Source organism: Leopardus geoffroyi, chromosome E3 (assembly GCF_018350155.1).
Source record: "Leopardus geoffroyi isolate Oge1 chromosome E3, O.geoffroyi_Oge1_pat1.0, whole genome shotgun sequence".
Lineage (NCBI taxonomy): Eukaryota > Metazoa > Chordata > Mammalia > Carnivora > Felidae > Leopardus > Leopardus geoffroyi.
The window spans coordinates 27,070,741-27,093,916 of record NC_059340.1 but is presented as its reverse complement, the minus strand read 5'-3'; the positions used below and the strand labels follow the sequence as shown (position 1 = coordinate 27,093,916).

At 47.6% G+C, this 23,176-nt stretch overlaps 1 protein-coding gene across 5 annotated transcripts in view; it reads right to left on the bottom strand.

The window, feature by feature from the left end:
* Nucleotides 1–407: 407 nt before the first annotated feature.
* SYT17 (synaptotagmin 17) overlaps nucleotides 408–23,176 on the bottom strand; it is an 84,006-nt gene continuing 61,237 nt past the window's right edge. For 2 of the 5 annotated variants that reach the window (XM_045459832.1, XM_045459830.1), the window contains exon 8: nucleotides 408–1,784. In XM_045459832.1, the coding sequence (XP_045315788.1) occupies nucleotides 1,588–1,784 (197 nt within the window). In that variant the 3' untranslated portion in view covers nucleotides 408–1,587. Of the gene's footprint in view, nucleotides 1,785–11,390; nucleotides 11,441–12,212; nucleotides 12,239–16,240; nucleotides 16,557–23,176 lie in introns of those variants that run through there. The other 3 variants (XM_045459834.1, XM_045459835.1, XM_045459833.1) reach the window with 3 other exon arrangements.

Sequence of the window (23,176 nt, the reverse complement as noted above, 5' to 3'; positions counted from 1 at the left end):
CATTTTTAAAATGTTTATTTATTTATTTTGAGAAAGAGACGTAGACAGTGAGCAGGGGAGGGGCAGAGAGAGAGAGAGAGAGAGAGAGAGAGAGAGAGAGAGGGGGCACGGAGTCTGACACAGGGCTCACACCCATAAACCGTGAAATCCTGACCTGAGCTGAAACCAAGAGTCAGACATTTAACCGACTGAGCCACCCAGACGCCCCAAGGAAGTCATTTAATAGAGAAGGAAAGTGCTCTTTTTTCCTCCTAAGAAACTTAACCTAGCCCTCCTGCCTTTTGTCCTTGACCTCCAGGCGATACCAGTGCTCTGAATTGCTGGGATGGTTTGTTACCCAGCAGTAGTAACCAAAACACCCTTGCACGCTTTATGCCCCGTGTTCATGAAGAAAAAGAGAACTCAAATGCATGGCACAAATAAATAATCTTTAATTTCAATAAATAGCTCCCCATTATGCCAGACAATAGGCTGTGGGAAAGATACAGAAGCATCCAACGGGGAGAGATCTAGCCTAACTACACTAATTCCTTAGCATGAGAAAAATGACTTTGGTTCACACACAAACACAGAGAGATCCTCGGAGTATGACAAGGAAGAAGTCATCTTGGATGGGGGGTGCGGTGGCCATTTTAATCCGCGTAACTGTCCTTTGCAGGTCTTCTGTGTGTCACTGTTACCAGGATTCGGTCAAAGAAGGTTACTTTTGCTCTATCATATTCTATTTACTTGACATACGCACATGCTGTTACTGAAGGTGGGGTCTTGACAGACGGGAGGACACTGGGTGAAATTTCACAGGGAGAGGCAGAGAGAAGGGAGAGCTCAGGACGGAGGTGCTCACCAAGAGGACACACGGGGACACACACACGTTCACCTGTGAGGGCACTCACGTGAGAACATCCACACACGTACCCACAGGGGGTCCCCAGGAATAAGCTAACGCAAGGACAAATTCAGTAAAGCCAGGGAAGTTTCTTACACTGGAATATTTTTTGTTGCCATTTGTTTTGTCCAAATAGTCTAATCTATCACGTCCACTAAAGAGAAGGCAAAGTACTTACACTTTGGGGGAAAGGTACCAGGTTGGAAGAACCCCAGGGATCAGCGGCCTGCTCAGAAGTCACCCAGTCAGCGGGTGTGCATTTTGGACATGGGGGTCGGGCCTCCCACACAGTGGCCACGCTCTTGCAGAATTTCGTCTCAAAGGAGGCTGGCGCCCTTGAGGAGGCCCTTTCTCTGGCCTGAGGGTGGAAAGTGCATTTTGAGGCAGGGGTATCAACAGGAACAAACACTGCCAACGAGTCTCACGGCAGAGCCCAGTCAGCTTGTGACATATAGATGGGGTTTCCAGAAAGTTCTCAGGCCTTGCTCATTGAGGGCAGCCATTTTGTGTTCAGTAGTCAGCTTCCTCTCTGTTCTGAGAGGATTTAGGGTGTGTGTGTGTGTGTGTGTGTGTGTGTGTTGTGAGTGTGTAAGTGTGGATGTAACAGGCATGTGACACATTTTTTTCTGTCTTAAATTTTCTTCTTCTTTTTTTTTTTTTTTTTTTTTTTAAACAAACGAAAGCTGCTTTTCCCGCAGCCCTCAGGTCACCTCCAGCGAGGCAGGGGACACACGGTCACACTCAGCCCGGGACCTCAGGCTGTGCCACTGCTCCACGGCAGTGCGGTGAGTGTTGAGCATCCGTCGCCAGTGGTTGGACTCGGAGGGGCCCGAAGAATACTGGCCAATGACAATTCTTCCGATGAAGTCGTTGCTGCTCTTCATGTTGTGGCCGAACACTGGGGAGCCAGAGGGGTGGGGGGTGGCAGGGGGGAGGTCGCGAGGAAGGAGGAGAACGGAATAGGGGGGCAAGAACAAGACAGAGGTCGTTAGTCTACACGGTCCTCCACTGCAGACATGGGCTCCTGCTTTCGGGCACCGTCTGTTTCTCTTATCGGTGAGAACTCCCCATGTCCCTCATCTCCTCCTCTCGTGGTCCCTTCACTCCCACGGCACCAGGTGGCCCTCACCACGCCAGGCATGTTCCCGCCGCTCAGCCTTTGTCGTGGCTCCACCAGACAGCCGCATACCCTCCAACGTGCAGCTTCAAACTCACGGCCGTCGCCCCACCCCACCGCCTGCGGAGCACTACGGCTGGGGACTTCTAGCGGGACAGTCAGCCGTCACTGGAGGCTGGCCGCGGAGTTAACCCGGGGCTTCTCATTCGTGGCATTGCTGACATTTGGGGTCGGGTAATTCTTTGTCGTGGGGGCTGTCCTGTGCCCAGCAGGATGGTTAGCAGCGCCTCAGGCCTCTACACACTACATGCCAGGAGCCGTCACAACCCAACGTGTCTCCAGGCGGGGCCAATGTCCCCTGGGGGGCCAGTTCATGCTGGATGAACCACTGCGGGCCATGGGGCCAGACACCCTGGGCGATCATTTGGCAGCTCTAGGACCCTGGGACAAATGCAGACTGAGACTCGGTTTCCTCCTAGATGAGACAGGAACCTTTTTCTTTTTTTTTTTGGTAAAGAATTTTTTAATGTTTATTTATTTATTTCAAAAGAGAGAAAGGGAGTGAGCAGGAGGGAGGGGCAGAGAGAGGGAGAAAGAGAATCCCAAGCAGGCTCCACACTCTTAGCACAGAGCCCGACCTGGGGCTCAAACTCACGAAGTGTGAGATCTTGACCTGAGCCAAAATCACGAGTCGGACGCTTAACCACCTGGGCCGCCCAGGCACCCCGCAACAGTAATCGTGATAGTACCTGACCTCACAAGTCACCGTGAGGCTTCAGTGAGATAATGTGTGGAATGCTCTCAGCACACAGTACCTAGATAAGCACTCGATGAATGTTATCCTGCTATTTTGATCCCAGATTTCTGTCTGTGGACCTTTTAAAAAAAAATTTTTTTTAATGTTTATTTATTTTTGAGATAGAGAGAGACACAGCATGAGCGGGAGAGGGGCAGAGAGAGGGGGAATCCGAAGCAGGCTCCAGGCTCTGAGCTGTCAGCACAGAGCCAGATGTAGGGCTTGAACTCATCAACCACAAGACCACTACCTGAGTCAAAGTTGCACGCTCAACTGACTGAGCCACCCAGGCGCCCCTGTCTGTGGACCTTTTATAAAAGAGATTTTATGTTTCCTCTGTTCTAGGCCATGAAGGCAAGTTTCCTGAGAGAAACGGCCATGGTAATGTCTTCTACCCCTTGTTGTAATGTGTGTCTCTTTGGAAGGCTTCCCTGTTAATTCTAATGCAAGCTTAATTTGTGTCTTTCAAGCCTAATGAGATAGTTAGCTTGATTTATCTTCTCGGCCAAGTTCTGCCTAATTCTTTATCTGCGTGTGGGTAGTCCGGGCATGCCATCTCGCTAACGGGAAAGCAGGCTGTGTCTGTGTTATAAATGAAGGACTGCAGAATGGGAAATATCACAGATTCACCCAGCATGAGCCGAGCAAAAGCGGGCTGGATCCCAGGAGGGATGCCGATTATCAAATAAACCAGCTAAAATATGCAGCCAAAAACAGAACTTGAATGCTAATGAGCCTCTGTTCTCCCCTGTGAGGTTCATACCAAGAATTCTAAATGATGAAAATTGGGGAGGGGGGAAATGGGAAGAAAAAAAGAAAAGTGGAAAAACAAAACCCCAAAACCCCATCCACTGTCTAAATACCAAAAAGGCCCAGGATGAACGAGGCTAGCCTGTACCAATCAGGTCTAGCACCACTCAAGTGTCCAGCACCTGTCAGTAACATGGACGAAAATTGGACCACGTATATTTTTTGTAACTTGGTAAAGTGTTCAGTATGCGTGGGTAATCTCGTTTACGTGAAGATCCCTTAGAGAAGGGAGAAATCAGGACTGGAATCTTTGCTTAATAAGACATTACTAAGGAGCTCTTTGATGCACTGATGTTTTTTTTTTGAAAAGGTAACACTCAGGATTGTTTTGAACCATGCTTCGTGGGCAGTGTAAGGTTTGATCTCACCAAACAAAAACAAGTTACCAGAGTGCCCTTCTCTGTGGGCCTTGGTAAAGCAAGATAACTACCATGAGGCCACCCCAGCATTCCTTGGGGGCAGAATGTTCTACCTTCCTCTGCCTCTCCAAAGCTCAAGAAGGAAAATGCAGATACACCCTAGTAAATGGAATGTAGGTTTTCCTCAGGAAAGGGGTTTTAATAAAGAAAGGAAATCTCAAACACTCCCATACACTGTTGGTGAAAGAGGAAGTTGGTTCAACTTTTGGGAGAGGTTCACAGTATCTACTCAAAATAAAAATGTTATAACTTGTGACCCAGCAATTCTATTTCTACGAATTTATCTCATAGATTTATCTGCACAGACAAAGATATACATACAAGGGTATATTCTGGATATTAGATATCGGATAATGTCTGGATATTAGAGCCTTTAAGCCAAATCTGGCCTAATAGCTGTGTTTGTAAATAAAATTTTTATTTATTTTTTTGAGAGAGCGAGCATGTGCCAGTGCATGCAAGCAGGGGAGGGGCAGAGGGAGAGAGAGAATCTTAGGCAGGCTCCACACCCTGCAAGGAACCCGACGCAGGGCTTGATCTCATGACTGTGAGATCCTGACCTGCATGAAATCAAGAGTCAGACAGTAAACCGACTGAGTCAGCAGGTGCCCCTGTAAATAAAGTTTTATCGGAACCCAGTCAAATCCATTTGTTTACATAATGTCTGTGGCTGCCATTACACTACAGTAGCAGAGCTGAGGACCTGCAAAAAAGATTGTGTGGCCCAGAAAGCTGAAAGTAGTTTGTCTCATGCCCTTTCTGGAAAAGTTTGCTGACTCTTGCTCTAGAGCATTGTAAGAATGGAAAATGGAGGAGCATCTGGGTAGCTCAGTCGGTTGAGCATCAGACTCTAGATTTCGGCCCAGGTTGGGATCCTAGGGTCGTGGGTGGGATCACACCCCATGTTGGGCTCTGTGCTGAGCATGGAGCCTGCTTGGGATTCATTCATTCACTCATTCATTCATTCATTCATTCTCTCTCCCTCCCACCCCCCATCCCCTGCTCCCGCACTCTCTCTAAAATAAAATAAATAAATACATTTTAAAAAGAATGAAAAATGGAAATAATCAAAATGTCCATGAAGAAACGTAGCTGAGGCTGTGGTCCTCTGTCCACCCCCTCGGCCCACCCTAGAGGCCACCCAAAGCCTCTGTGGGTCGTGTCCTACCTCAAGCACCCAGAGCCCTCTGCCTGGGCCATGCCAGTCTGTGCTAACTATGATTTCTGGCGGAATGCTTGGGCCACTCAATAGCAGGGGCTGGAGACTAGGGTCAGCCAGCCACTGGGATGCCTATGTGACTGATCCCCTAATCAGTATCCCAGACATCAAGGCTTGAGTGAAATTCTCTGGTTGACAACCCTCCAAGTGTGTTTCCACTTAACTGGGACAATTAAGTGCTGTCCTTACAACTCCACTGGGAGAGGGCGACTGGAAACTCTGGTCTGGTCTCTCCTGCACTCTGCCCTGTGTGCCTCTTTCCTTTGCTGATTTGAGTCTGTTTCCTTTTTCTGTAATAAACCATAACCGTGAGTATAATAGCTTTTCTAGGGCCACCTCAGTGGCTCAGTAGTCCGAGCATCCGACTTCGGCTCAGGTCATGATCTCATGAGTTCGAGCCCCACATCGGGCTCACTGCTGCCAGCACAGCTCGCTTCAGATCTTCTGTCTCCCTCCCTCTCTGTCCCTTCCCCACTCATACTCTTTCTCTCTCAAAAATAAACAAACATAAAAAAAAAATAATAATAGCTTTTCTAGGTTGGTGAATGCTTCCAGCCAATCACTTCACGGTCTTAGGGACCTTCCAAGCTGCAGTTATCCACTTACCAAATGTCCCGATTGGCTTGCCTCCCTTTTCTGCCTCACTTCCTCACTTTGCTGTCAATACTTCCTGGGATCACCTCCTTAGTAGTTTACCTGAACCCAAGTCATTGTCTTCGGATCAGTTTTGGGAGGCATCCAGAGTAGGATTGGAGGAGACTAATTAAATCATTCCTGATGTAATAATGCCATGGAAACCAATGTCACTGGTAAAAATGAGATAGACCTATATATATATGAGATGGAAAAATCTCCAAGGCATATTGCTAGGAGACAAAAGAAGATGCAAAATAGTATACATAAACACACTCTCTTTTTTTGTTAAAAAAGTATTAATATATAGAATAGAAAACAGTCTGGAGGAATTTCACCAAACTGTTGAGAGTGGCTCTCTCTAGAGAGGGAAAACAGGGAACTTTTTGCCTTCTGTATTATATAAGTATGTACACTTCTTCCAAGTACATATTGCTTTGGAAAGAAAACAAGAGAAAAACAAGTTGCCATTAGAGAATCCACATCTAAATCGCCAGAAGGGGAAGAAGACTAAAAGGAAGTCTAATATCCTACGCTCCTTATCCCACTTTGCAAAGTAACTTGGCTCCGTGAATCATTTGGCCCTCGAAAGGCAGGCGCTCCTCAGTGATTCAGCCTTTCTGACGGGGAAGCAGTAGCTGCCGTGACCATCTGAGTTAACTGGCAGGCTTCAGCACTTGCACACCATTGGGTAAAGTTACGGCAATCTTAACAGTCTTTTAGAAATCGAACATTTAAAATGCAAATGACGGTAAGCCAGAGCGGAATAAAACTAATGACTTCTATTATAAAAAAGTGGCCCGGGAGAGTATCAAGATTTGCCACCACTGTGAATTCTAGGGAGCGTGTTGTTGGAGAAACGGGGACTTAAGACCAGATACACGTAGAATCCAGAAAGGGGCCCAGAGACAGTGGGCTGGATACCCCAACCCCTCCATTTTACAGATAAGGAAACCAAGTCACTGAGCTCGTTGTGACAAAACTTGAATATCTGCAGCAAATACCCCGTGAAGGGAGCCAGTTCTTCGTAACTAGATCCCTACTTTCTTCCTCTTTAGGAATAATCACAATTGGCATTGTTGGCATCCCCAAATATTCCTACTGGTTGCTCTGGGGACTCATTCCACTACAGTCACTAGTATTAGTGGACGATGTACCCTAGTCATCTGAAAGCAACTTTCCAAAGACCTGCATGGTGGTAGCACAAAGGCATCACAATAGAACAGTTTCCAAGCCCGTGCGTCAAACCCATAGAGAGGGCTCCTCACATATTCTCTAAGAATCTACTTCCTCTTCGTGGATTTAGACATACTCCGAATGAGCTTGGTCATCTGATTTCCCCATATGCAGTAATTTAAATTAATTTAGTGGATTGTGACTAGCAGACAGATACAAGAATTTTAAAAAGTACAGCAGAGGGGCACCTGGGTGGCTCAGTCGGTTAAGCGACCGCCCCTAGACACGGGCTCAGGTTGTGATCTCGCAGTCGTGAGATTGAGCCTGGCGTTGGGCTCTGCACTGAGCGTGGAACTTGCTTGGGATTCTCTCTCTGTGCTCTCTGCCCCTCCCCCACTCGCTCACACACACACACACACACACACACACACACACACACACACACACTCTCTCTCAAAATAAACAAATAAACATTAAAAAAAAAAAGTACAGGAGGGCACCTGGGTGGCTCAGCCTTGGTTAAGAGCCTGGGTGGCTCTTGGTTTTGGATCAGGTCATGGTCTCACGGTTTCGTGAGTTCGAGCTCTGCGCTGGGCTCTGCTTGGGATTCTTTTTCTCTCTCTCTCTGCCCCTTCCCCATTTGCACCGTGTCTCTCAAATAAATACATAAACTTAAAAAAAAAAAGTTATAAAAAAAAAAGGTACAGGAGAAGGGGGTCACTTGGTAAAGGGGCAAACAACCCTGTACTCCTTCATCCAGCCAAGGGATATTCACTTTGTAACCATTTATTTTTACAGCTATGGCTCCGAATCAGTCAGAAAGTTCAGTTTTCCAGTTAGCGGGTCAAAGGAAGTATGAAAAGTTTTCTAGTAAGCACGGTTAAACCTTTAAAGCCTTTTTTAAAGTCAAAGGGGAGAGGGTCCAGTCAGTGGAAGATTTACTCACACAAAACCCCTTTAGTGGCCTTTTCCCCCATGGTTATAGAGTAGAGCCGCCACCTTGCCCAGCAACATGCTGTCACCTATCAGTCACACTGTGCTCTCTCCCTAGCCTTGACAAATCTCAAGCACCCTGATGCTTCTGTCTCTGGGGATGGTCCTCTGTGCAGACAGATGAGCCACCAAAGTTCAGTTCCATCCTCAGACAGGGCTTGGGTACACCTGGCACGTTCCACATCCTAGAATTTTAGGCTCAACTTATCTCTAAAGAATTATCAACAAATCTGTCTGCCTCTGTGGCACCACTCACCATGGCAATTCAGGCGAGGGAAAGAACTCTGGCAAAGCCAAAGCATGATGAGAGGCACCCACTGGGCTCAAGGACCAGGCTTCGAAGGAGCAGGGAGAGTAAGGCCCCTTTATTAAGCACCTACCATATGCATGGTCCAGGGCTAAGCACATCATGTGGATTAACTTGTGAAATCTCCTATCAACCCTCTAGAGTGAAGCTTCTCACCCTTAGCACTAGTGACATTTGGGACCAGATCATTCTGTGTTGCGGGGCTGTTCTGAGCACTGTGGGATGTTCAGAAGCACCTCTGAGCACCGGATGCCATTAGCAAGCAGTCCCCTCCCCAGTTGTGACAACCCAAAGTTATCTCCAGACACTGTCACACATCCCCCAGCAGCAGCATCCAACCCTTCTCCATTGAGAACCACGGCTCTGAGGCAGTTGCTCTCACTGGCCCACTTTACAGCTGGGGAGACTGAGGTGCAGGGAGATCGCCCACTGCTCCAGTCAAAATCTGGGTGCCCTGAGTGAGTCAGGAGCAAGCTAAGGCTTTCACATGTTGACATTTGCTGTGAAAATGAAGCTGTTCTACCCCCCAAGAGCTAAACTCTTTGGGTTGTTAACTGAGTTTGCCAAGGCAGCCGGTCTGGAAGGGAAGCTGGATGACAGCGTGTGGGTGTCATAAACACTGCAAATTAAAAGGAAAAAAAAAAAAATCTCAATAGCTCCCCATTTTGCATGTATGGTTCCCAAGGTGATACCCCATGTGCAGCCTCAAGGCTGACAGCACAGTGCAGGGGTGCTCTCAGGTCACGGTCAGAGCCCCACCTCGTCACAGACCCTGTAGTCCAGCTGTTGGGTGCTGAGTTGAGCTGTTCCCCCACTTCTGAAAAAAAAAAAAATGCATGAAGCCAGCAAAACCCATCCTGGGCTGTTTTCCAGTCCTCCCTAATTCCTCAGCACGGAGGGATCCCCAGACTTTGTCTAGATGTTCAAGAGTTACCTCAACCCTCAGAGAAGCCCCAAAGCAGTCACCCTGGCCCTGTTTCCTCCTGTCTCTCCTCCCTACTGGCCAGCTCAGACGCACCCCAACAAAGATGGTACCCATTCTCTTGCCAACCTTTGCAAAACTTCCTCAAACTATAGCACTCCCTTTTGTTTCTTTTTCTCTCTGAATGTTTCAGATGTTTCTTCAAAACTAGGTAAATCATATCCCTTCCCTGGGCCTCAGTTTTCCCATTTTTACAACGGGTATGTCTATTTAGGTTTTAAGGCCCTTTTCAACTGTAACACTCCTTTGGTTCTAAGAAGTTTCATCCATGACTTAAGGATGAGGTTTCATTTTGTGATTCATAGCAGCTATTCAAACAGCACGTTCTTGGGGCGCCTGGGTGGCGCAGTCGGTTAAGCGTCCGACTTCAGCCAGGTCACGATCTAGCGGTCCGTGAGTTCGAGCCCCGCGTCAGGCTCTGGGCTGATGGCTCAGAGCCTGGAGCTTGTTTCCGATTCTGTGTCTCCCTCTCTCTCTGCCCCTCCCCCGTTCATGCTCTGTCTCTCTCTGTCCCAAAAATAAATAAACGTTGAAAAAAAAAATTAAAAAACAAAACAAAACAAAAACAAACAGCGTGTTCTTCTCCATGTTTTTCCTTCCGACAGTCACAAGGACAATTTAGATAACAATGTTATTGTAATTAAAAATCAGCAATACCAAATCCTGAGTCCTGTAGCTAGGCACTGAGAAAAGTAGTTTATATACATTTTTTGACTCAATCCCCACCACAATCCTATCAGAGAAGGTACTGTTTATATCCCCATTTTGCAGACAGAGAATTACAGGCTCAGAGGGGTTGGGAGGATGAGCGCCCAAGGTCACAGAGCCTGACTGTGGCAAAAAGGACGGACATTCAGAGCTCAGCATCACTTCTTCTCTTAGAAGGAAAAGTCTCACCCATTCCCCCTTCCACGGACCCTGATATACGACAACAAGATTGGGAGTAGAAATATTTTGCATGTGAATGTGTTTGTAGGGGAGTTAGGCCCTCCAGCTGGTGTGTAAGGCGCCATGTTGGAGACCTTCCCATCATCTCTCTGGGCTTCAGCAGGTCTGCCTCCAGCATCCGAATGGCTACTTCTTTAGGTAGGCAGCAGACAAGGAAGTTGTCTTATGTCTACCGACTATCGATATGAAAAACAGTGCATATGGTGTGTCAGCCCCCGTTCTATGGATTCATGATGACACTAAATGATTTCATCCCCGCAACTCTATTTACAAGGTGAGTACTATTATTGTCTCCTTGGGCCCACACGCTACCGTCATGGCCTGCTTTCCTGAGGATGCGCTAGAGAGAGCCCCAAGCGTGCGGTGGGCATGTTACCTTGACTCCTTGGACTTGTCTTCAGACCTCTCACCCCACTGAAAGCACGAGGCCCAGGGGCACCTGGGTGGCTCAGTCGGTTGAGCATCCGACTTCGGCTCAGAGTCTTGCAGTTCGTGAGTTTGAGCCCCGTGTCGGGCTCTGTGCTGATAGCTTGGAGCCTGGAGCTGGCTTTGGATTCTGTGTCTCCCTCCCCCCCTTTCTCCGCCCCTCCCCGACTCATGCTCTGTTTTTCTCTCTCTCAAAAAGAAATAAACATTAAAAAAATTAAAAAAAAAAAAAAAAAAAAAAAAAGAAAGCACAAGGCCCAGGGTGGAAGTCCCTTTTGGCCAGGTCTACAGGATATATACGAGCTTAACGAGTTGTTCAATCCCTTTCCTGCAGTGGTTCTCAGCTGGGCCTGTTCTGTTCCCCAAATTTGGCAAAGTTAGGAGACATCTGGACTGTCACAACCAGAGGGGGAATACAGCTCAACACCCTACTGTACTCAGGACAGCCTCACAACAAAGGATCATCTGGCCCCAAACGCCCGCAAGCACTGAGAATGAGCAACCCTGCCTTAAGGGAAAAGCATGTGGCCTGGGGTTTCCCTTCATTAATCCGCAAACCTGGGAGTGGAGGAAGAGGCTCTGAGAACTGTCACTGTGGCCTTGGAATTAGGTCTTTTCCACCTTCCTCAAGACATAGGACTCAAGATTGAGATTCCCTTTGAAATTCCTTTGGACCACGGCTGGTCCACTTTTTCACTCCTCTGTGCGGAAACTGAGCCATGTGGAGCCTGCGTTTATAAAGATGGCATATGGGTGGAAGAATCACTTTCAGTTCTGCGTGTGAATCACACCGTCTAGGAGGAAGCATTTAAAGGTGTGACTGTAATATAATGTGCTTGTTTTTACACGAACAACCACAATGTATGTATCTGAAAGAGGATCATCTTTGTACACTTGTTTCTGAGCTGCTGGCATCCCTCTGGGGGAAATGTTCGCTACAAACTGGCTTCAGAGCTATTTGCAAAACACCTGCTGAACCCCCAAGGGGGTAATTAATCGAATCTTCCCCTCCCAGTCTTCAGAAATAATTGAGAAACAATTGAGAAAATAAAGGAGAAATATCGCAGACATGTGAGTCACTTGGAAGGCTTTGAAAGAGCCTAGTGCCCAGAAACTCAGTCCAAGAGATTTTGTTGATTGGTTTGGGGTCAGGGGCTAGATTCCAGGGTTTTTCAAATGCTCCCCAGGCGATTCTCAGGGGGCCGGGTTAGATATCCTGTGTTAGATGCAGAACAAAATAGTGGTTGGATTGGTAGTTCAGCTGGACTGTGGGAGGGGGCCTGGCCCTATTAGTTGTTCTGGAATTAAACTTCTCTGACCAAAACCAGTGGAGGACTTGTCCCTGCAGGGCCAAGCCTGAACAGCAGGTGCCCTGAAGGAGCTACAGAGAATCCCACCCCTCCCCGCCCATTGTAGGCAGGTAGGTCCCAGCGAGAGGAGGGCTGGGACCCACCTTAATCCCATCCAGCAGAAGGCTGTGGATCTCCAGAGGAAAACTGTTCCCAGTCAGGTAAGTCAACTCTTCCCTGGGAGGAGCGGATACAAAATAACAGAGAATAAATCAAATAATAAGATGAATGAAAGAGAGCCCAGAGGTGTTACATCAGGGGAAGGGTAGGCAGACTTTTTCCATAAAGAGCCAGACAGTAAATATTTTAGGCTTCAAGGGCCAACTGTAGTCTCTGTTGCAACTACCCCGCCATTGCGGCAGAAAGCAGCCACAGGGGCGCCTGGGTGGCTCAGCTGGTTACGTGTCCAACTCTTGATTTTGGCTCAGGTCATGGTCTCACAGTTCATGAGATCGAGCCCCACGTTGGACCCTGGGCTGCCAGCACAGAGCCTGCTTAGGATTCTCTCTCTTCCTCTCTCTGCCCCTCCCCTACTCTCTCTCTCTCTCTCTCTCTCTCTCTCTCTCTCTCTCAGTAAACAAACATTAAAAGAAAGGAGTCACAGACAATATGTAAATGAATGCACATGAAGTGACATAATAAAACATACATATTTGGTCCCTGCCGCCACTTCCTCACACAGAGCTCCTAAAACCCTTGTAATTTCCAAGTGAAACGGATGATAGGAGCATCTTTTATTATAATATTTGGTCTTAGTCCCTGGTTCACGACACAAGAGCTTCTAAGACCCATGGAATCTTCAACTGGTGAGTGTCTTCTTGTATATTAATGATATGGCTGAGGTCTCCAGATGGTTCCAGGATGGGATCTAGCTGCCAGAAAGCCCAAGGCATGATTAGAAGGTTGGACCTTTCAGCCCATCCCAACTGCCCAACCTCTGGAGAGAGGAAAGGGGCAGGAGACTCACTTAATCACCAATAGCCAGTGATTTCTTCATAAGTCACGCCTGTGTAACGATTTTCTGTATGTCAAGCTTCAGCAAAAAGTCAACTTTAAACAACAAATGAATGGGAACTAAAGTTTGCCACTGGTCTTGAAAGGCATGGAAACAATATGAATTGAGAGATACACAGAGAGATGGTTAGACGTGTGACAAAGCAAACAGCAAAATAGTCATTGTAAAAGCTAGGTGATGGGGATACAGGTGTTGACTGAATAATTCTTCCAATATTTTCTTAAAGGGTCTCAATAAAATATTGAGACAGTAAAAGACAAACACACAAACTCAACCGTTTTAGTTTCATAGCCGTTGACTTGCTTCTTTCTGCCCCAGAAATCTATTTCCGGGTCTGTGCGGCTACTCCGTTCACAGGCTGGTCACAGGAGGGAAAAAGGCCACAGTCCCCGGAGAGAGGCCGAGGAGCTCCCGGTGGGTCCCGCCAGGTTATCCCAGTGACCACAACAACCAGACCACACATGGCCAGAAACACCATCCTGGGCCTGAACAGAAGGGTCCAGCACCCTGATGTGCTGTCTAATCACAACAGCAAATGAAAGATTCAAGTCTACTTTTGACCAATGAGCACGCTGGATCCTGTTCAAGGCGAACCCCTGCCTTAAATGCCTTTCTCCTTCCACAGGAAAAGCTCATGACAGATGTTCCATGCCACGAGACTCCCAAGAAATGCAAATTAAAATCACATCCACATATTTTATTTAAAAAAAAAAAAAAAACAAAACACTGGGGCGCCTGGGTGGCTCAGTCGGTTAAGCGGCCGACTTCAGCTCAGGTCATGATCTCTCGGTCTGTGAGTTCGAGCCCCGCGTTGGGCTCTGTGCTGACAGCTCAGAGCCTGGAGCCTGCTTCCGATTCTGTGTCTCCCTCTCTCTCTGACCCTCCCCTGTTCATGCTCTGTCTCTCCCTGTCTCAAAAATAAATAAAACGTTAAAAAAAAAAAATTAAAAAAAAAAAAAAACTTATGGGGCTCCTGGGTGGCTCAGTCAGTTAAGCATCCGACTCTTAGTTTCGGCTCAGGTCACGATCTCCCGGTTCATGAGTTTGAGTCCCATGTCTGGCTCTGCACTGACAGTAGACAGCCTGCTTGGGATTGTCTCTCTCTCCCTCTCTCTCTGCCCCTCCCTCGATTATGCTCTCTCTCTCTCTCAAAATAAATAAACTTAAAAAATAAAGAAGTCACTAAAACTAAAAAAATAAATAAGATAAAATTAAAAAAAAATTCTCTTCCGTTTTATTTACTGAAGTATTATTTTCACAGAATAAAACCCATCCATTTTAAGTACACAATTGGATGTATACTGATTATTGTATACCAACACGTAACTACCACTATAATCAAGATACATAGTTCTCTCTCTCCAACAAAGTTCCTTCTTTTCCCTTTCCCTTCCATCCTTTTCCCTGACCCAAGTGGGCCAAGTTTTGCTTACGCCAGAATTTCATAAAAATGGAATCACATAATATATAGTCATTTGCATTATACCGTAATGTTTTTGAGATTCATCCATGTGTATGTGTATTAGTCTCTTTTTCTTTTTTATTGCTGGGTAGTAGTCTAACATATGATGTATCATAATTGGTTTATCCATCCACAAGTTGATGGACATTTGGGTTGTTTCCAGGTTTTTGGCTGTTAACAAATAATGCCATTAGGAACATCTGTGTGCATGACTTTTGGTGGACGTATGTTTTCGTTTCTCTTCCACTCCTAGTGGAATGCTGGTCTGTATGGTAAATGTGTATTTAACTTTAGAAGGCCATGCATACTGTTTTCCAAAGTGGTTACAGCATCTTGCATTCCCACCAGAAATGCAGGAAAGTTCTAGTTGCCCCACATCCTCGCCAACCCTTGGTATTTTCAGCCCTTATTTTTAAATTAAAAAAAAAAAAAATTTATTTTTGGGACAGCGTAAGTGGGGGAGGGAAAGAGAGGAGGACAGAGGATCCAAAGCAGGCTCTGTGCTGACGGGCTGACAGCAGTGAGCCCGATGTGGGGCTCAAACCCACGAACTGCGAGATCATGACCTGAGCAGAAGATGGAGGGACACTCAACCAACTGAGCCACCCAGGCGCCCCAGTATTTTCGGCGTTAGCTGTGCTAGTGGATGAGCAGTGGATCTTACGGTGGTTTTACTTTGCATTTCTTTTTTTAATTTTTTTTTTTAATTTTTTTTTTCAACGTTTATTTATTTTTGGGACAGAGAGAGACAGAGCATGAACGGGGGAGGGGCAGAGAGAGAGGGAGACACACAGAATCGGAAACAGGCTCCAGGCTCTGAGCCATCAGCCCAGAGCCCGACGCGGGGCTCGAACTCACGGACCGCGAGATCGTGACCTGGCTGAAGTCAGACGCTTAACCGACTGCGCCACCCAGGCGCCCCCTTTGCATTTCTGATGACTAAGGAGGTAGAGCATCTTTTCTGGTGCTGCTTTCCCGTTCCTGTGTCTTCTTGCGAAGGGCGTCTGTTCAAACTTTGGCCCGCTTTTTATTGAATTGTGGACTGTTGTCTTGTTACTGAGCTACTAGAATTCTTTATGTATTCTGGATACAGGTTCTTTATTGGTTATGTTTTGCAAAAAATTCCTCTTTTTTTAAATTTATTTTTGAGAGAGAGAGGAGACAGAGCGAGTGGGGAAGGGGCAGAGAGAGAGGAAGACACAGAATCTGAAGCAGGCTCCAGGCTCAGAACTGCCAGCACAGAGCCCGAAGCGGGGCTCGAACCCACAAACCGCGAGATCATGACCCGAGCTGAAGCCAGATGCTGTACGGACTGAGCCACCCAGACGCCCCCAAAAAATTCCTCGAGGTGTGCCTTGCTCTTTTGTTTTCTTAACTCTTTCAAAGAGCAAAAGTTTTAAACCTTGATTAAGTCCGTGTATCCCTTTTTCACACAGTTCATTTCAAAATAAAATAATTGCACACCCTGGGTTCTGGAAGCCAGCAACCAGTGTGGAATTGCTTTGCCGAGGGCAACTAAGAAATGAAAAATTAATCTGAGGCAGATCGGGGTGGGGGGGGGGGGGGGGTGGTGGTGCTGATTGCCTGTGATTATGTTTCTGTACTTTTCCATATATTTGAATTATTATATAATATATATTAAAAATCAAAATGCTTTTTAAAGGTAAAAAAAAAAATCACCTCGTAGCTGTTCGGCACTTCAGAATCTTCAAAACTTGTTTATTTCAGCCTTATAAGAATCCTTTTTTGGGCGGCCAGGAGTTGGGGCCTCCCTGGGCCACAAAGGTGCAAAAATATTTGCCAAAACCATCTGTTTCGTTTGCAAGAAGACAGAAAAGAATAAAACTGTGCCACTTTTCTTTGGGGAGGAGGGGGTTGCAAATTTTGACACTAGCTATCAAAACAGACAAACATCTATGCTTCGACCAAGCAATCCCACGGCTGGGTTTTAGTTCATGGTATATTTGGACACATCAGCAGAGACGCATTGAGGATGCCAACCCCAATGATTCTTCTAACTGCAAAAAAACCTGGCATTAGTCCCAATGGTACCAACAGGGGACTAATTAAATAACTTCTTCAACTCCTGGACTTAATGAAATATCATGTGGTTGTTACAAATAATTAGGGGAATCTGTGCTTCGTGTCAGCCACGCTGGTCTGCCTGCTATCTCTCCCATGTAAAGGCTTCTACACTTGCTATCCTTTTTGGCTGCAATGCTCTTCCCACACTCACTCACATCCACGTGGCACATCTCCGATCTCCTCTCTGATCGCCTTCACATCCTGGCTCAAATGTCCCCTTCTCCATGAGGCCTTTCCCGGCCACCTTGGAAAAACCTGCAGTCCTCACTCCAAAACTCACTATTCTCTTTCCTTCCTTCTGTTTCCTCCTTAGCACCGAACATCATCTCTACATGGCATCATACGGATTTGTTTTGTTTGCTACTTGTCTTCCCATGTTCAAGTAGCCACCTAATGAAACTGGGACTTTTTTTTAACGTATATTTATTTATTTTGAGAGACAGAGAGAGAGAGAGAGAGAGAGAGAGAGTAGGGGAGGTGCACAGAGAGAGAGGGAGAGAGAGAGAGAATCTCAAGCAGGTTTTATGCTGTGAGTGCAGAGCCCAACGTGGGGCTCGAACTCACAAACTGTGAGATCATGACCTAAGCTGAAATCAAGAGTCAGACGCTTAACCGACTGAGCCCCCCCCGCCCCCAGGTGCCCCAAAACCAGGATTTTTGTCTAATTTGTTCACTGATGTATCCACGGTGCCTGGCTCTCCTATATATAAGTATGCTAATATGAAAAAATGCCCAAGAACCATTATGTGAAAAGAGCAAGTTGCAGAAAAGCATATATATTTTGGATACTCACAATAGCAGGTGGAGATACACACGCGCGCACACACACACACACACACACACACACACACTCATGTACACCTGCCAGATATATAGGCACATACATGTGCACATACACATAAATGCATATATTCCTAGAAAGAAGACTTGTTAGGAGTAACCACCTTTAAGCAGGGAGAATTTTTACTTTTTATTCTACTCTCTCCTAATGGTTGTATTATATACACATACATGTGTGTATAAATATATATCCTTTATAATTACTGAAAAGCCATCAGAACTCCTCTTCCCTTGTGAACCCTGCACATCACCACATGCAAGTGACACGTACCCACAAACCACAAGGTGGGGAGGAGCAGAGACCGGATTTAAAAATACCCTGCTCCTCTTCCTGAGAGGGCCCCCCACCCCCTCGCCCGCAGAGCCAGGCTGCACTCCATCTGTCCAGGTCATACCACCTGGGAAGGCGGCTTGTTTGCAGAGCATGCTTCTGTCTGCCCACATTTTTATGGGTGGAAGCAAGGAAGCCATTTGAAAAATCTGCACAGAGAGCACACATTCACCCAAGAGTTTCTACCCCTGAATTCTTCACACTCAGGCAGCCAAAGAAAAACCACTAAGAATGAAGAGAGCTTAAAATGCCGTAAGGAGAAGAAACATGCCTCTAACAGGCACCTAACTGGAGCAGACTGGCTCTGAGCCGGCACCTGCCTGCCCTTCACAGAGGTCACCACCTCACCCCGCAAACTCCAAGACCAGCAGATCCACCCCTCTGGTTCAGGGGTGTCTCCACCTCAGCACCATCATGGGGGGCTGTCAGTGCATTGTGGGATGCAAGCAGCATCCCTGAGCCCTACCCACCAGACGCCAGTGGCACCCCTGGAGTTGCGACAGCCAGAAACACCTCCAGACCCTGCCAAATGTCCGCTGGGAGACAACATCAGCCCAGCTGAGAAGCAGTGATTAACTCCTTTCGTACGTCAGCAGGTGCCCAGGGCTTGCCAGCCAAAAGGTATCTGGCGAATTCACTATAGGAGCTGCTCTCGTTGGGCTGAATTCCCCGAGCCTGGGGTTCGGTGAGGTGGGATCCCCCCAACAATGACGCTCATGGGGGAGCTCAGAGGCAGCAGGTGCTTGGGGAGGCAGGGGAGCAAGCTTGTTCAGGGCCCAGGTTGGCTTTTATTTACCCAATTGGGCCCCTTTGGCAGAGACGGCCGTGGGGTCACCAAAGCCTTTTCTTCCTGGACGAGCAGCAGGACTGTTATCTCAGCCTCCCCCTCGCGGGGAGCTGGAGCCAACGGAGTCTGAATAGAAGCGAAAGTGATATTCGTAACTTCCAGGCTTGGCCTATTAAAACTTCCCACACAATCCTCAACACTTTCTCTCTCTTTCCCAACCACCAGCTGGAGGTGAAACCCTCCACGGCCTGAGAAGACGGCAGAGCCACAAAACGGAAGGGGACTGGGTCGCTGAATCCTTGCACGGAAGGCTACTTATAAAAGAGCCCACAAACACCAGTGTGCAAGCAAGAAAGAAGCTTCTACCGTGCTAAGCCCCACACAGCGTGGCTGGTCTACTACAGCAGCTTTCCCCTCCCTTAGTTCATACAGTGACTTTAAGCAAATCATCTGAGCTCTTCCTCCTCTGTAAAATGGGGATAACAGTAGTACCTCCCTTGTCTGGTTGTTGTGAGGGCCAACTCAGATAGTCCTTGGGGCGGTGCCTGGAATCCACTAAGCCTTAATGAAGGTTGCCTGTTATTAAGAGTGGGAAGAGGGGCGCCTGGGTGGCTCAGTCGGTTAAGCAGCCAACTTTGGCTCAGGTCATGATCTCGCGGTCCGTGAGTTTGAGCCCCGCGTTGGGCTCTGTGCTGACAGCTCAGAGCCTGGAGCCTGTTTCAGATTCTGTGTCTCCCTCTCTCTGACCCTCCCCTGTTCATGCTCTGTCTCTCTCTCAAAAATAAATAAACGTTAAAAAAAAATTTTTTTTTTTTAAGTGGGAAGAGAGCTACCACTGAGTTCCTGCCCTTCCCATTATCCCTTCTGTGATTCTCTTGTGAGCCACCCTCAATAACCTGGGAAAGAATGATTTGCCCCAGTCCTCAAATGCCTCAGGAACACCCTGGGCTTTACAGAAACTTCTTGTAGTAAGGCTGGGGACCCTCATTTGATCACAGAGTTGTCCATGCCCCCCTGAAGTGTCCTGACCCCTCCTGACCCAAGACACCACTGAGAGGGCCAAGATGACCCTGAACCAGGATGGAAGAGGATCCCACCCACGAATCATCCATAGGTTGCCGCTCTTCTGCTTCTCCAGCCCTGATAAAATTAGGCAGAATAGAATCTAAAAGCAGACACGTAATGAGAAGTTTGGTGCCCGGCCAGCGGACACCTTCCTGGGCCTGTGTAACTCAGGATCACAAAGAAAGCAGCCGTGAGGTAAGCCGCAAAGACCCTCCCTCCCCTGGCCGGAGTGGGGCACCAGCGCCTAAAGACAGAGGGAAGGCCTACCCCTTGTGCCCGCTCTGCTCATTCTTCACCCACCTGTTGGCGGGTGAAGAATGCCCTTGCCTAAGGCTGTCTCCAGAAACGATTGCCATTGTAAGCCAACTACATCCTGCTTTCCTGTGGGGGCTGGGGGTTAGGCAGAAACCTAGGGGAGCAGCTTTCATGTCAGCTTACACACATGGAAAGAGAAAATTACACCCACTGAGCATCTGTTATGTGCTAAGTATCCCTACACGCACATCATCTCACTCCTTCGGGAAGGCAGAAGCCACATCTGTCACGTTCGCCAGTTTTCTCAGTGCCTAACAGTCTCAGGGGGGCGGTTTGTGAGATCACGCCCCGCACTGGGCTCTGCACTGGCGGCACAAAGCCTCCTTGGGATTCTCTCTCTCCTTCTCTCTCTGCCTTTCCCCTGCTCTCGCTCTCTCAAAATAAATAAACTTAAATAAAAGAGAAAGAAATACTTGTCATCTAAGCTGAACAAGTAAGCTTAAGCTACTTTTGCTCTGACCTCTCATGTAACTCACTCCCCTCATTAACTATGCTCTGGCCACTTTCACCTTCTTGCTCATTCTTGCCTCAGGGCCTTTGCACTTGCCATTTTCTCTGCCTAGACTGTTCTCCCTGATCTTTGCATAGCCAGCCCTTTCTAAGCTTATATTACCCAGTTTAAAGTGATGCTCCGGCCCCTATCACCATACTCTGTAATTATTTAGGTGTTTCTTTGTCTCACTCCAGCTAGCATCCCAGTATCATGAAAGGATTAATTATTTCTGCCTCTCTGCTATTTCTCCAGCAACTAGCACAGCACCTCAATATAGTAGGGGCTTGATAAATATTTAAGGCTGTGTAACTCAGTGACCGAGAGTCCAGATTCTGGACCCAGAAGACCTTGAGCACAGTACTTCCCCAATCAGTGCCTCAGTTCCTCCTTCATAACATAATTGCAATTCCTATGTCACAGTGCCATGAAGATTAAATGAGTTAATTCATGTGAAGCACTGAGAGCAGTGCTGGGCACGCAGGAAGTGCCATGTATGTGTTTGCTATCATTGCTAAAGACGGAATGAGCTACCTCGAGGTAGACCTATGTTTTTGTATTTTCATTTTATTTATTTTATTTTATTTTAGGCGCAAGCGAGCAAGGGTCAGAGAGAAGGGGAGAGAGAAGTGGGGCTCACCCAAAGTGAGGCTCGAGCTCACCCAATGTGGGACTCAAACTCAAGAACTGTGATAGAGTGACCTGAGCTGAAGTCAGGCACTTAACTGAGCCACCCAGATGCCCCCTCCAGGTAGATCTTATTTAAATCTGACAGGTGGAAAATGGAGGTTCAACAACATGAAAAGGTCCTACTTGAGATGATTCAGTTACCATGCTCTTTGGGTCTGGTTCTCTGACTTCTAAGCCAAAGCTTGATCCACAAGGTCTCCCCGAGATGCAGGCAGATAAGGGACACTCAGCCTGTGCCCCACAGTCCCTAGTGTTTTAAAGGTTAAGCCTTCTCCCGCACGAGCAGCTCTGGGTTGGTGCAGTCAAGACAAAGAATGGACAGAAGGGCTCTCCGGAAAGGATATTCATGGTGTCTGGTTTATTCCACCAGCAAGCCTTCGTCTTACAGCCACCAGGTGCTGGCCTTGGCTGCTGAGCCTGGCGGCTTCTCGCCAGCATTGAAGCACAAGGCAAGGCTGAATCTGGCCTTCACTGGCTCTCCTTTCCCACTCCTTGCTGAGGCTCTGCAGGGACACGTGTGGTTGGATAAATCCCCAGCCCCCTGATGCTTTCCCCCATGGAGATTTGCCTGGAATGAGGTTCCCTCCAAAGGCACCAAACACATTAAACAACCATGCAAATGGAGTAAAAATCCCCAGGAGCCCTGGCAGCTGGCCTGGTCTTTAAAGGCTGCCACCAGAACCCAAAATGAATGTTTAAGATCCAGCCAAGTTTTACCACCTGGGTGGATGGACTCTGGCAGCCTCAAGGAGCTCTCCGGAGGAGAAGTGAGGTGGGAGTGCTCTGCCAGGAGAGCCAGGCGTCTGCTTCCATCTGCTGACTGCCTATGCCCACATCCAGGCTCAATGTCACATCCACCGAGCCCTCACTAAGGGCCAACTGCTGTGCTAATAACATTACGTACATCATTTCCTTTTGTCCCCATGGCACTCTAAGAGTTGGGAGACTGAAATCTACAGACAAGGAAATGTTCATTCAGAGGAGTTAAGGAGCTTGCCAAGATAGAGGAGTGTCCTTTGCATCTACACCATGAGCACTTTCGGTTGACTCTGCCTCCTACCTTAGATCTCACTGAGTTACTTTTTTGAACTCCCTTTTGCCACCTCCGTGGTCCAAGCCACCATCACCTGTCCCTTTGACCAGCACTGTAGCCTTCCAGAAGGTCTCTTGGCTCCCCCTCTTGCCTTCTGACAACACCATCCTCCATTCAACAGCTGGAGTGATAGTTTATTAATTCTTTTAAATGTTCATTTATTACTTAGAGAGTGAGAGAGAGAGTGCGCACAGGGAGGGGCAGAGAGAGAGGGAAACAGAATACCAAGCAGACTCTGCCATCAACACAGATGTGGGGCTTGAACCCACAAACCACTGTGATCATGACCTGAGCTGGAATCAAGAGTCGGATGCTTAACTGACTGGGCCACCCAGGTGCCCCGGGACTGATACTTTAAAACATGATCACAGGGGCGCCTGGGTGGCACAGTCGGTTAAGCGTCCGACTTCAGCCAGGTCACGATCTCGCGGTCCGTGAGTTCGAGCCCCGCGTCAGGCTCTGGGCTGATGGCTCAGAGCCTGGAGCCTGTTTCCGATTCTGTGTCTCCCTCTCTCTCTGCCCCTCCCCCGTTCATGCTCTGTCTCTCTCTGTCCCAAAAATAAATAAACGTTGAAAAAAAAAAAATTAAAAAAAAAAACAAAAACATGATCATAGCACTTCCCTGGCCAAATACTCTCCAAGGGCTTCTCAAGGCACTTAGGAAACAAAAGTGAGCTTCTCCTCCTACGGCCTCTACTTTTTCCAAACTGTGCTACTTTTTCCAAACCTGCCCTGTGCTACTTTTTCCAAACTCACACTGCCTTCTGTGCCCTGGACATAATGGGGTAAGCTGGGAGAACAGGTGAAGTGTCTTCCTACTATTCAAAGCGTGGTCTTCAGGCCAGCATCGGTGTTACCTGGAGCTTATTAGAAACACAGAGGTTCAGGTCTCTCTCAGACTTACTGACTCAGGATCTGCATTTTAACAAGATCGCCAGGAGA